The 14,382-nt window shown below is 40.7% G+C and overlaps 1 protein-coding gene across 12 annotated transcripts in view; it reads right to left on the bottom strand.

The window, feature by feature from the left end:
- The window catches only part of LOC105494952 (microtubule associated serine/threonine kinase 2), a 256,356-nt gene that overhangs the window by 177,962 nt on the left and 64,012 nt on the right, over nt 1-14,382 (bottom strand). For 2 of the 12 annotated variants that reach the window (XM_071093835.1, XM_071093832.1), the window contains exon 1: nt 8,608-8,631. The exons of 9 other annotated variants lie outside the window; for them this stretch is intronic. In XM_071093835.1, coding sequence (XP_070949936.1) covers nt 8,608-8,610 — 3 coding nt within the window. In that variant the 5' untranslated portion in view covers nt 8,611-8,631. Of the gene's footprint in view, nt 1-8,607; nt 8,632-14,382 lie in introns of those variants that run through there. One more of the 12 variants, XM_071093815.1, reaches the window with a different exon arrangement.

Below are 14,382 nucleotides of genomic sequence, written 5' to 3' on the forward strand. Positions count from 1 at the left end.
AAAACAACAAAGCTGCAGGGATTACATTACCCAGTTTCAGACTATAAGGCTACAGTGTTTAAAAAAAAAAAAAAAAAAAAAAAAAGGCATACTACTGGTACAAAAGCAGACACATAGACTAATAGAACAGAATAGAGAACCAAGAAATAAAGCCACACACCTACAATCTTCTGATCTTTAACAAAGTCAACAAAAATAAGCAATGGGGAGAGGACTCTCTATTCAATAAATAGTGCTGGGATAGCTGGCTAGCCACGTGCAGAAGAATGAAACTGGAACCCTAACTTTCACCACATACAAAAATTAACTCAAGATGAATTAAAGATTTAAATGTAGGACCTCAAACTGTAAAAAAAAAAAAAAACAAAACTAGGAAACACCATTCTAGACACTGACCTTGGGAAATAATTTATGGCCGAGTCCTCAAAAGCAACTGCAACAAAAACAAAAATTGACAAGTGGGACCTAATTAGACTAAAGAGTTTCTGCACAGCAAAAGAAACAATCAATAGAGTTAACAGCCTACGGAATGGGAGAAAATATTTGCAAACTATGCATTTGACAAAGGTCTAATATCTAGACTCTATAAAGAACTTAAACAATTGAACAAGCAAAAAACAACCCCATTAAAAAATGGGCAAAAGACATGAACAGACACTTCTCAAAAGAAGACATACAAGCAGCCAACAAACATGAAAACATGCTCCACACACTAACCATCTGAGAAATGCAAATCAAAACCACAATGAGATACCATCTTATGCCAGTCAGAAAGGCAATTATCAAAAAGCCAAAAAACAACAGATGCTGGCAAGACTGCAGATAAAAGGGAACGTATACACTGTTGGTAGGAATGTAAATTAGTTCAGCACTCTGGAAAGTAGTTTGGAGACTTCTCAAAGAGCCTAAAACCGAACTACCATTCAACCCAGCAATCCTATTACTGGGTATATATCCAAAAGAAAACAAATCGTTCTACCAAAAAGACACAAGTACTCGCATGTTCATCACAGCACTATTCACAATAGTAAAGACATGGGATCAACCTAGGTGCCCATCAACAGTGGACTGGATAAAGAAAATATGGGCCAGGCACGGTGGCTCACACATGTAACCCCAGCACTTTGGGAGGCCGAGGCAGGCAGATCACGATGTCAGGAGATCCAGACCATCCTGGCTAACACAGTGAAACCTCGTCTCTACTAAAAATACAAAATATTAGCCAGGCGTGGTGGCGGACACCTGCAGGCTCAGCTACTCCAGAGACTAAGGCAGGAGAATGGCGTGAACCCAGGAGGCGGAGCTTGCAGTGAGCCGAGATCACCACTGCACTCTAGCCTGGGCAACACAGCCAGACTCCGTCTCAAAAGGGAAAAAAAAAAAATGGAAAATGTGGTACATATATACCATGGAATTACACAGGCATAAAAACAAAGAAATTATGTCCTTTGCAGTAACATGGATGCAACTGAATGCCATTATTCTAAACAAATTGACGCAGGAACAGAAAACCAAATATCACATGTTCTCACTTACAAGTGGAAACTAAACATTGGGCATTCATGGAAAGAAAGATGGCAACAACAGAAACTGGAGACTACTAGAGTCGGGGGAGGGCAAGGGTTAAGAAACTAACTACTGGGTACTATGCTCAGTACTTGCGTGGCAGGATCATTTGCACCCAAACCACAGCATCATGCAATATACCCAGGTAACAAACCTAAGCAAGTACCCCCTGAGTCTAAAATAAAACTTGAAAAAACAAAAATCTAGGAAAAAATTATAAGCAATCATAAGATGGAAAATTAATAGCATTTTTATGTCTTTCATTTATAATATAAATTTTATGCCATTAAAACAAAAAAAAATTCCCAGCCAGGTAAGGTGGTTCACACTTGTAATCACAGTACTTTGGGAGGCCAATGCGAAGCCAAGGCAGGAGGATTACTTGAGGTCAGGAGTCCAAAACCAGCCTAGGCAATGTAGTGAGATCCCATCACTACTAAAAATAAAATATTTAGCCAGGCATGGCGATGTATGCCTATAATCCCAGCTACTCGGGAAGGCTGAGGCAGGAGGATCCTTGTGCCCAGGAGTTCCGGGCTGCGTGCAGTCAGCTATGATCGTGCCATAGCACTCCAGCCTGGGTGACAATGTCAGGCTCTGTCCCCACCCCCCAAAAAAAAATTTTTTTAAGAAAAATAAAACAAACACAAGAAAAATTCCCAACACCTTTTAAAAGCAAAAAAGCGGCCAGGCACAGTGACTCACGCCTGTAATCCCAGCACTTTGGGAGGCTGAGGCAGGCGGACCACTTGAGGTCAGGAGTTCGAGAGCACCCTGGCCAACACAGTGAAACCCTGTCTCTACTAAAAATACAAAAATTAGCCGGACATGGCGGCACGCGCCTGTAGTCCCAGCTACTCGGGAGGCTGACGCTGGAGAATCACTTGAACCTGGGAGGCAGAGGTTACAGTGAGCCAAGATTGTGCCACTGTACTCCAGCCTGGATGACAGACAGACTCCATGTCAAAAAAGGAAAAGATCACTTCTATATCCCTTTGTATTCTGCTTTTAGAATAGGTTTTGTTTTCTTCATCATCTGCTAAAGAACAAAACTAAAACCCTATTAAAAACACACATAGTCACATTCCAATGCCCAAAAAAACAAAGGAGTCCTTTTAACCCAAACACTGACATAACTAAGTCAAAACATTTATAAAACTAGAATTCTATCATTCAGTTCTAATTCCTAACACATCTCCTTTGTCTTAAAGGGCTAGACGACTTAAAATTAAAATGAGTTTCATTGTAAAATTTGCTTAAAGTCATTAAGATAGTGCAAAAATCAAAGCTAGGACATCAATGACTTAAAAAATAAAAACATAAGAGAAGGAACACATCCAGTCCCTCCTGAGATTCTAAACCCTTTTAAAAACTGATACAGTAAACGGAACATTAGAATAAACTTGAACATCCCCATCAACAAACCTGACATAAATGACATTTGTAGAACATTCACACAACAGAAAGAATGTGCATTCTTTTCAAGTGCACATAAAATGTTTACCAAGACAGACCATATTTAGGGCCATAAAACAAGAATCAATAAATTTAAAAAAACTAAAGTTATGCATGTGACTTAACCACAATGGAAGTAAACTAGAAATTTCTAACAAAAGTTTAGATATGAAGAATCCCCTAATACTTTAAAACTAAATAACACACACATGAATAATTCATGATTCAAAGAAATCAAAAAGAATTGAATAAAAATAAAAACACACATGGGAACCAGCTAAAGCAGCAGTACATAGAAATATATACCACTAATCACCTATATTAGAAAAGAAGGGACTCAATTCAATGACCTCAGCTTTTACCTTAAGAAAGTACCTTAAGAAACTATAAAATCCAGAGGAGATTAATAATGGAGAACAGAAATGAATAAAATAGAAATCATATACACATACGTAAGTAAATAAAATAGTAAAAATTTTTAGATAAACCAATTAAACCAAAAGCTAGATCTCAAGAAAACTGATAAAACTGTGTTCAGATTGATCAAGAAAAAAAATAATCATATATCAGAAATGTGAGGCCGGGTACGGTGGCTCATGCCTGTAATCCCAGCACTTTGGGAGGCCAAGGCGGGCAGATCACTTGAGGTCAGGAGTTCGAGACGAGCCTGAACAACATGAAGAAACCCCACGTCTACTAAAAATACAAAAATTAGCCGGGCGCAGTTGTGCGTGCCTGTAATCCCATCTACTCGGGAGGCTGAGGCAAGAGAATTGCTTGAGCCCGGGAGGCAGAGGTTGCAGTGAGCTGAGATCACACCATTGCACTCCAGCCTAGGTGACAGAGTGAGATTCCACCTCAAAGGAAAAAAAAAAAAAAAATGAGAGATAAGCAATATCTCTCATGCCAATACATTTCACAATGCAGATGACGGATAAATTCCTTGAAAGAAATAAATTACAAAACCTCGTCAAGAAAAATAGAAAGTCTGAATTTCCTAATATCTATTACAGACTGAATTTGTAGTGTAAAAACCTTCCCACAAAGTAAACTACAGGTCCAGATGGCTTCAATAATTAATTCTACCACTTTTTTTTTTTTTTAAAGCTACAAAATTCTGTGCAAACTCTTCCTAAATATTTTAGAGGAGGGAATACTTCCCAACACATTTTATAAGATCAGCATTGTCATGGCTCCAAAACCAGACAAAAGGTATAAAAAAAAAAAAAGAAAATTACCAACCAATATCCCTCAAGAACATATGTGCAATAGTCTCAGCAAATTGGAACCAACAACACACTAAAATAATATATTGTGACCAAAGGGGATTTATGCCAGAAATGTAAGGTTGGATGAACATTTAAAAGTCAGCCAATGGGGAAAAAAAAAAACAATATAATTCACCAACGTAGCAGATTAAAAAAGAAAAACCTTATCATCTCAATACATGCAGAAAGAGCATTTGACAAAATACATCATCCATTCCTGATAAAATTCTCAACAAACTAGGAAAAGAAAGGAATTTCCTCAACTTGGTAAAGGACATCTACAAAAAAACAAAGACTGAATGTTTTCCCCTTTAAGATCAGGAACAAGGCAAGAATGCCAGCTCTTATCACTTCTACTCAATGCTGCATTGGAGCTTCTAGCCATTACAATAAAGCAAGGAAAAGAAAGAAATAATATTTGCATCTAAATTAGGAAGAAAAAAGTAAAACTATCTTATTCACAGATGACAAGATCACCGACATTAAAAAAAAATCCAGTGGAATCAATAAAAAAGCTACTAGAACTAATAAGTGAATTTAGCAAGGTTGTAGGCTACATAACCAGTATGAAGAAATACTTGTATTTCTATATGCTGGCAACAATCAATCAGAAATTGAGAATTTTAAGACAGTAACATTAATAAAATACCATCAAAAATAAGAAATACTTTGGAATAAATCTGATAAAAGATGCATAAGACCTATTCTCCAAAAACTACAAAATGTAACTAGAGAAATGAAAGACTTTTTCAATGGAGAAATGTACCATGTTCACGGATCACATGACTTAACATTGTCAGTCCTCCTGGAACTGATCTGCAGATTCAATGCAATCCCAATCAAAACCCTAGCAGGCTTTTTTTTTGGTGGGGGGGCGGGCAGAAATTGACAAGTTAATTCTAAAATTCATATGAAATTCAAAGGACCTATAATAGCCAAATAACTTTGAAAAAGAAAAACAAAGTTGGAGATCTTAAACTACTGACTTCCAGACTTATAGAGCTACAATAATCAAACAGCATAATATCGGCATCAAGACAGACAAATAGATCAATGGAACAAAATAAAGATTCAGAAGTAGGTCTTTACACTATATAGTCAATTAATTTTTGACAAAGGTACAAAGCGATTAAGTGAAAAAGGACTATCCTTTCAACAAATAGTATTGGGGCCAGGTGTGGTGGCTCACACCTGTAATCCTAGCACTCTAGAAGGCTGAGGTGGGAGGATCACTTGAGGTCAGGAATTTGAGACCAGCCAGGCCAATATAGGGAGATCCCGTCTCTACAAAATAACCGAAAAATTACCCAGGCATGCTGGCAGGTGCCTGTAGTTCTAGCTGCTTTGAAGGCTGAGGCAGGAATATCACTTGAGACGAGGAGTTTGAGACTACAGTGAGCTATGATTGTGCCACTGCACTCCAGCCTTAGTGACAAAGACCTTATATCTAAAATAAATAAGTACATACATACATACATACATACATACATACATACAGTGTTGGAACAACTAGATACCCTCATGCAAAAAATATAAACTTAAATCCTTATCTCACATCATATATTAAAAATTAACTCAAACCACAGACCTAAATATAAAACCTAAAACTATAACAACAATAATAGAAGACATTTGTGATCTTTGTTAGGCAAAGATTTTTTGGATACAATATCAAAAGCACAATCCATGAAAGAAAAAATTGATAAATTGAACTTCAATATTAGAAGACATTAAGAAAATGAAAGACAAGCCGCACAGTCCTGGAGGAAATATTTGCAAGTCATATCTGACACAGAGAACTTGAATCCAGAATATACCAATAACTCTCAAAACTCAACAAGAGAAACAACCCAATTAAAACATGGGCAAAAGATTTAAACAAGCACTTCCCCAAAGCAGTTATCTGAATGGCAAAGAGATACATGAAAAGATGCTCAACATCATTAATCATTAGAAAAATAAAAATTACTTTACAACATCTTGGCAATTACTTAAAAACTTAACATATATCTACCATATATATCATCCCGCCATTCCACTCCTAGGTATTTATCTAAGAGAAAACAAATTGCATGTCCATACAAAGAATAGTGCATGCATGTTCACAGCATCACAGTATCACAGCTGATGACAATGTCAGTGTTAGCTGTATCTGCCTGAGGAATGGTGGGAAATACTGCTTTGTGAGCCACCTAAGCCTCAGCACCAACCCCAAAAGGACACTAAAGCTACAGAAGGCTCTGAAATCTGCTTAGTGAAAACACGAAGACTGTCTTTCCAGCACAGTGAGCTCTTATGATATAAACTGTGTACTCTTTTTCATTACAAAGGGAAATCAAAACTGCTTTCAAAACCTCAAGCCCATAGCAGGATCAGAAAACTATACCTAATTAGAATTTTTTTTGTTTGTTTTTTTTTTGTTTTGTTTTTTGAGACGGAGTCTGGCTCTGTCACCCAGGCTGGAGTACAGTGGTGCAATCTCGGCTCACTGCAAGCTCCGCCTCCCAGGTTCACACCATTCGCCTGCCTTAGCCTCCTGAGTAGCTGGGACTACAGGTGCCCGCCACCACGCCCGGCGATCTTTTGTATTTTTAGTAGAGACGGGATTTTACCATGTTAGCCAGGATGGTCTCAATCTCCTGACCTCGTGATTCGCCTGCCTCGGCCTCCCAAAGTGCTGGGATTACAGGCGTGAGCCACCACGCCCGGCCTAATTAGAATTTTAAACAATATCAGAACCATTTATACTTGCTGATGACTATCGTTTGGCATCTTTACCCAATGAAACCTAGTTTTGGGGGAAAACTGCCTTTTACACTTTTACATGATATCTTGATTCCTTGCTAGATTCACTTTCTAACCTCTGAATGCTGCCTGTAAGGACTGAAACCACCTTCATTAAGACAGAAGGCTGCCTATACAGGGGTAACCTAATCAGAAAATTCCAGTCAACAGCCAATGCTAATATTACCATAATCACATAGCCCTGCCCAGCTGATGCCAAAGAATACTTTGAGAACCTCTTGAAATGATAGACGGAAAAGGGAAAGGAACACTGTGAAGGGATTTGTGACAGAATAGAGAAAGCACTGGCATCCCAATTCCACGACTCATTAGTAATTTCACATTGAATAATACATTCTTACTATGTCACAGTTTCCTCATTTATAAATCAGAGATAACAATCAAGTATGTTTTTACCAAGTTGCCTTAAACAATAAGTAAGAGAAGTTATATGAAACCCTTTTTTAACTGTCAAGTGTTTTTAAAATAATAACTGCCATTTACCAGGCACCTATGTGCCTAATAGTGTGCAAGGTACTTCACAAATACCGTATCTATTTTATAAATGAATAACATGAAGTGGCAAGGAAAGAAAAGGAAAGGAAGGAAAAGCAGAAATCAGGGAATGGAACCAAGAAAGAAAAGGACAGAAGGGGAGGGAATAAGATGGAAGTGAAAGGAAGAAGGGAAAAGAAGTAAAAAGAAGGAAAAAAGAAAGGTCTGTATGCTCAAGGTCACAAAACTATTAGGAACAAAATCAGGTCTCAAAACTCGGTTTATCTCATCTTAGCCCACTGTTCTTATCCTAGCTATTCTTACAAGACAGATATTCTCAAAATCTTTCTAGCTATTCAGATGCTGTCCATTCTCCAAGATCTAGCTCATGTTATTTCCTGATGCCTTTTTTCCTTACCTATTGTACCCCAAAGATTTGTACTTTTCCAAATTCTTAAAGTATACTATATAATCTATGTAACAAGTCATTTGGCAATATGCAGGTTCATAATCCCTTAGACCTAATTCCAAAATCTGAGAAGCTGTTTTTAAAAATCTGGTTTTTTCAAGCAATTTTGATGCTGAAATGAACAGCAGCAAAACTGACCTAAGACTATTTAATATTTATCCCACTCACCATAAATATTCATATATTTTGCTATAGAAATACCACTGTTTGATGACTTGGTACTGCCCTACCTCCTGTTGAAGGTGTTAAGTAATATATTGTATATGTACCTCATTATTTCTAAAGTTCAAAAAAATTCTGAATTCTAAAATATATCTCCCTCTAAGATTTCAGATAAGGAAATGGGGACCCCTATTACCATGTACTGTTGATTAGCTTTCCACGTATATTCATCAAATACTCCAATTTATAAATTATAATCTAAATGAAGACACAAATATTTGATTCTCAGGTTACCCTCTTTGGGTCCCCTCCCTTTGTATGGGAGCTCTGTTTTCACTCTGTTAAATCTTACAACTACACACTCTTCTGGCTCATGTTTGTTACGGCTCAAGCTGAGCTTTTGCTCACCATCCACCACTGCTGTTTGCCGCGGTCGCAGACCTGCCGCTGACTTCCATCTCTCCGGATCCAGCAGGGTGTCCGCTGTGCTCCTGATCTGGTGAGGCTCCCATTGCCGCTCCCGATAGGGCTAAAGGCTTGCCACTGGTTCCTGCATGGCTAAGTGCTCGGGGTCGTCCTAATCGAGCTGAACACTAGTTACTGGGTTCCATGGTTCTCTTCCGTGACCCCCAGTTTCTAACAAAGCTGTAACACTCACCGCATGGCCCAAGATTCCATTCCTTGGAATCCGTGATGCCAAGAAACCCAGGTCACAGAACACGAGGCTTGCCGCCATCTTGGAAGCAGCCCGCCACATCTTGGGAGCTCTGGGAGCAAGGACCCCCCGATAACATTTTGGCGACCATGAAGGGACCTCCAAAGCGACAGGAAACGTTCCCCCACAAGGCAAAAACACCCCTAACATGTATTCTAGAGAATTGGGACCAATTTGACGCTCAGAAAGAAACAACATATTCTTCTGCAGTACCGCCTGGCCACAATATCCTCTTTAACGGGGAGAAACCTGGCCTCCTGAGCAAAGTATAAATTATGACACCATCTTACAGCTAGACCTCTTTTGTAGAAAAGAAGGCAAATGGAGTCAAGTGCCATATGTACAAACTTTCTTTTCATTAAAAGACAACTCACAATTATGTAAAAAGTGTGATTTATGCCCTACAGGAAGCCCTCAGAGTCTACCTCCCTACCCCAGAGTCCCCCAGACTCCTTCCCCAACTAATAAGGACCCCCCTTCAACCCAAACGGTCCAGAAGGAGATAGACAAAGGTGTAAACAATGAACCAAAGAGTGCCAATATTCCCCAATTATGCCCCCTCCAAGCAGTGGGAGGAGGAGAATTCGGCCCAGCCAGAGGGCATGTACCTTTTTCTCTCTCAGACATAAAGCAAATTACAATAGACCTAGGTAAATTCTCAGATAACCCTGATGGCAATATTGATGTTGTACAAGGGTTAGGACAATCCTTTGATCTGATATGGAGAGATATAATGTTACCACTAAATCAGACACTAACCCCACATGAGAGAAGTGCCGCCATAACTGCAGCCCGAGAGTTTGGCGATCTCTGGTATCTCAGTCAGGTCAATGACAGGATGACAACAGAGGAAAGAGAACAATTCCCCACAGGCCAGCAGGCAGTTCCCAGTATAGACCGTCATTGGGACACAGAATCAGAACATGGAGATTGGTGCCGCACACATTTGTTAACTTGCATGCTAAAAGACTAAGGAAAACTAGGAAGAAGCCTGTGAATTACTCAATGATGTCCACTATAACACAGGAAAGGGAAGAAAATCCTACTGCCTCTCTGGGGAGACTAAGGGAGGCATTAAGAAAGCATACCTCCCTGTCACCTGACTCTACTGAAGGCCGACTAATCTTAAAGGATAAGTTTATCACTCAGTCAGCTGCAGACATTAGAAAAAAACTTCAAAAGTCCACCTTAGGCCCGGAGCAAAACTTAGAAACCCTACTGAACTTGGCAACGTTGGTTTTTTATAATAGAGATCAGGAGGAGCAGGCGGAACGGGACAAACAAGATTAAAAAAAAAAAAAAGGCCACAGCTTTAGTCACGGCCCTCAGGCAAGCGGACTTCGGAGGCTCTGGAAAAGGGAAAACTGGGCAAATCGAATGCCTAATAGGGCTTGCTTCCAGGACTTATTTTAAAGGTCTACAAGGACACTTTTAAAAAGACTGTCCAAGTAGAAATAAGCCGCCCCCTCTCCATGCCCCTTATGTCAAGGGAATCACTGGAAGGCCCACTGCTCCAGGAGATGAAGGTCCCCTGAGTCAGAAGCCACTAACCAGATGATCCAGCAGCAAGACTGAGGGTACCCAGGGCAAGTCCCAGCCCATGCCATCACCCTCCCGGGTCAAGCCCCGGGTATGCTTGACCATTGTGGGCCAGGAGGTTAACTGTCTCCTGGACACTGGTGCAGCCTTCTCAGTCTTACTCTCCTATCCCAGATAAGGGTTCTCCAGATCTGTCACTATCCGAGGGGTCCTAGGACAGCCAGTCACTAGATACTTCTCCCAGTCACTAAGCTGTGACTGGGGAACTTTACTCTTTTCACATGCTTTTCTAATTATGCCTGAAAGCCCCACTCGCTTGTTAGAGACATTCTAGCAAAAGCAGGGGCCACTATACACCTGAACATAGAAGGAACAGCCATTTGTTGTCCCCTGCTTGAAGAAGGAATTAATCCTGAAGTCTGGGCAACAGAAGGACAATATGGACAAGCAAAAATGCCCATCCTGTTCAAGTTAAACTAGAGGATTCCACGTCCTTTCCCTAACAAAGGCAGTACCCCCTTAGACCCGAGGCCCAACAAGGACTCCAAAAGACTGTTAAGGACCTAAAAGCCCAAGGCCTAGTAAAACCAAGCAATAGCCCCTGCAATAGTCCAATTTTAGGAGTACAGAAACCCAACAGATAGTGGAGGTAAGTGCAAGATCTCAGGATTTTCAATGAGGCTGTTGTCCCTCTACACCCAGCTGTATCCAACCCTTATACTCTGCTTTCCCAAATACCAGAGGAAGCAGAGTAGTTTACAGTCCTGGACCTTAAGGATGCCTTTTTCTGCATCCCTGTACATCCTGACTCTCAATTCTTGTCTGCCTTTGAAGATCCTTTGAACCCAATGTATCAACTCACCTGGACTGTTTTACCCAAGGGTTCAGGGATGGCCCTCATCTATTTGGCCAGGCATTAGCCCAAGACTTGCGCCAGTTCTCATACCTGGACACTCTTGTCCTTCGGTATGTGGATGATTTACTTTTAGCTGCCCTTTCAGAAACCTTGTGCCATCAAGACACCCAAACGCTCTTAAATTCCCTTGCCACCTGTGGCTACAAGGTTTCCAAACCAAAGGCTCAGCTCTGCTCACAGCAGGTTAATTACTTAGTGCTAAAATTATCCAAAGGCACCAGGGCCCTCAGTGAGGAATGTATCCAGCCCATACTGGCTTATCCTCATCCCAAAACCCTAAAGCAACTAAGAGGGTTCCTTGGCATAACAGGTTTCTGCTGAATATGGATTCCCAGGTACAGCGAAATAGCCAGACCATTATATACACTAATTAAGGAAACTCAGAAAGCCAATACCCATTTAGTAAGATGGACATATGAAGCAGCAGCGGCTTTCCAGGCCCTAAAGAAGGCCCTAACCCAAGCCCCTGTGTTAAGCTTGTCAATGGGCCAAGACTTTTCTTTATATGTCACAGAAAAAACAGGAATAGCTCTAGGAGTCCTTACACAGGTCCGAGGGACGCGCTTGCAACCCGTGGCATACCCGAGTAAGGAAATTGATGTAGTGGCAAAGGGTTGGCCTCATTGTTTACGGGTAGTGGTGGCAGTAGCAGTCTTAGTATCTGAAGCAGTTAAAATAATACAGGGAAGAGATCTTACTGTGGGGACATCTCATGATGTGAACGGCATACTCGCTGCTAAAGGAGACTCGTGGCTGTCAGACAACTGTTTACTTAAATATCAGCCTCTACTACTTGAAGGGCCAGTGCTGTGACTGCGCACTTGTGCAACTCTTAACCCAGCCACATTTCTTCCCAGACAATAAAGAAAAGATAGAACATAACTGTCAACAAGTAATTGCTCAAACCTAGTTGAGGACTGATCCCGACCTCAACTTATATATTGCTGGAAGTTCCTTTGTAGAAAAAGGACTTCAAAGTGGGGTACGCAGTAGTCAGTGATAACGGAATACTTGAAAGTAATCCCCTCACTCCAGGAACTAGTGCTCAGTTGGCAGAACTAATAGCGCTCACTCGGGCACTAGAATTAGGAGAAGAAAAAAGGGTAAATATATATACAGATTCTAAGTCTGCTTACCTAGTCCTCCATGCCCATGCAGCTATATGGAGAGAAAGGGAATTCCTAACTTCCAAGGGAACACCTATCAAACATCAGGAAGCCATTAGGAGATTATTATTGGTGGTACAGAAACCTAAAGAGGTGGCAGTCTTATACTGCCGGGTCATCAGAAAAAAAAAAAAGGAAAGGGAAACATAAGTAGAAGAAAACCACCAAGCAGATATTGAAGCCCAAAGAGCCACAAGGTGGGACCCTCCATTAGAAATGCTTATAGAAGGATCCCTAGTGTGGGATAACCCCCTCCAGGAAACCAAGCCCCAGTACTCACAGGAGAATTAGAATAGGAAACCTCACGAGGACATACTTTCCTCCCTTCAGGATGGCTAGCCACCAAAGAAGGAAAAATAATTTTGCCTGCAGCTAACCAATGGAAATTACTTAAAACCCTTCACCAAACTTTTCACTTAGGCATTGATAGCACCCATCAGATGGCCAAAGCATTATTTACAGGACCAGGACTTTTCAAAACTATCAAGCAGATAGTCAGGGCCTGTGAAGTGTGCCAAAGAAATAATCCCCTGCACTGCAGGCCATACATTTCAATCCCTGTATCTTTAACCTCCTTGTTAAGTTTGTCTCTTCCAGAATTGAAGCTGTAAACTACAAATGGTTCTTCAAATGGAGCCCCAGATGCACTTCGTGACTAAGATCTACTGCGGACCCCTGGACCAGCATGCTAACCCACGCTCCAATGTTGATGACATTGAAGGCACCCCTCCCAAGGAAATCTCAACTGCACAACCCCTACTATGCCCCAATTCAGCAGGAAGCCGTAGAGAGGTCGTCAGCCAACCTCCCCAACAGCACTTGGGTTTTCCTGTCGAGAGGGGGGTCTGAGAGACAGGACTAGCTGGATTTCCCAGGCCAACTAAAAATCCCTAAGCCTAGCTGGGAAGGTGACCGCGTCTACCTTTAAACATGGGGCTTGCAACTTAGCTCAGACCCGACCAATCAGGTAGGAAAGAGAGCTCACTAAAATGCTAATTAGGCAAAAACAGGAGGTAAAGAAATAGCCAATCATATATTGCCTGAGAGCACAGCAGGAGGGACAATGATCGGGATATAAACCCAGGCATTCGAGCCAGCAACGGCTACCCTCTTTGGATACCCTCCCTTTGTATGGGAGCTCTGTTTTCACTCTACTAAATCTTGCAACTGCAAATAAATAAATAAATAAATAAATAAATAAATAAATATTTGATTCTCCTCTTAGTCTTTCTTGGCAAAATCTATACTGATCTAATATAGCTGACACACCTAAGAAACAATATTTGATGGATGATTTTATATCTGGCGACTTAAAACCAATTATTATCTCAACAGTTACTGGGTATGCTATGAACAGAAATATATAAAATAATACTTGACCTAAATATAATAGGGAAACAACAAAAATACCCAAGCTACAATGTGCATGTTGCAAGTAGTAGGTCAACCTTACTAAAAGAAAAGGAACACTGTATAATTTCTAAACTACTTGGGGTTGGGAGAGTAAAAACAAAAATAACAACCTATCAGTACAAAAGAAAACAGGAAAAAAAGGAAACAGGGCAGGCCGAAGAGTACCAAATAAGACAGCAGATAAATATCCAAATACATCAATAAGCACAAGTAAGTAAATGGACTAAATACACCAGTTAAGACAAAGATTTTCCAGCTGGGTGTAGTGGCTCACACCAATAATCCCAGCATTTTGGGAGGCCAAGGGAGGCAGATCACTTGAGGCCAAGAGTTCGAGACCAGCCTGGCCAACCCCGTCTCTTCTAAAAATGCAAAAATTAGCAGGGTGTGGTGGCGCATGCCTGTAGTCCCAGGTATTCTGGAGGCTGAGGCAG

Source organism: Macaca nemestrina, chromosome 1, assembly GCF_043159975.1.
Source record: "Macaca nemestrina isolate mMacNem1 chromosome 1, mMacNem.hap1, whole genome shotgun sequence".
In the NCBI taxonomy this organism is placed as follows: Eukaryota; Metazoa; Chordata; class Mammalia; order Primates; family Cercopithecidae; genus Macaca; species Macaca nemestrina.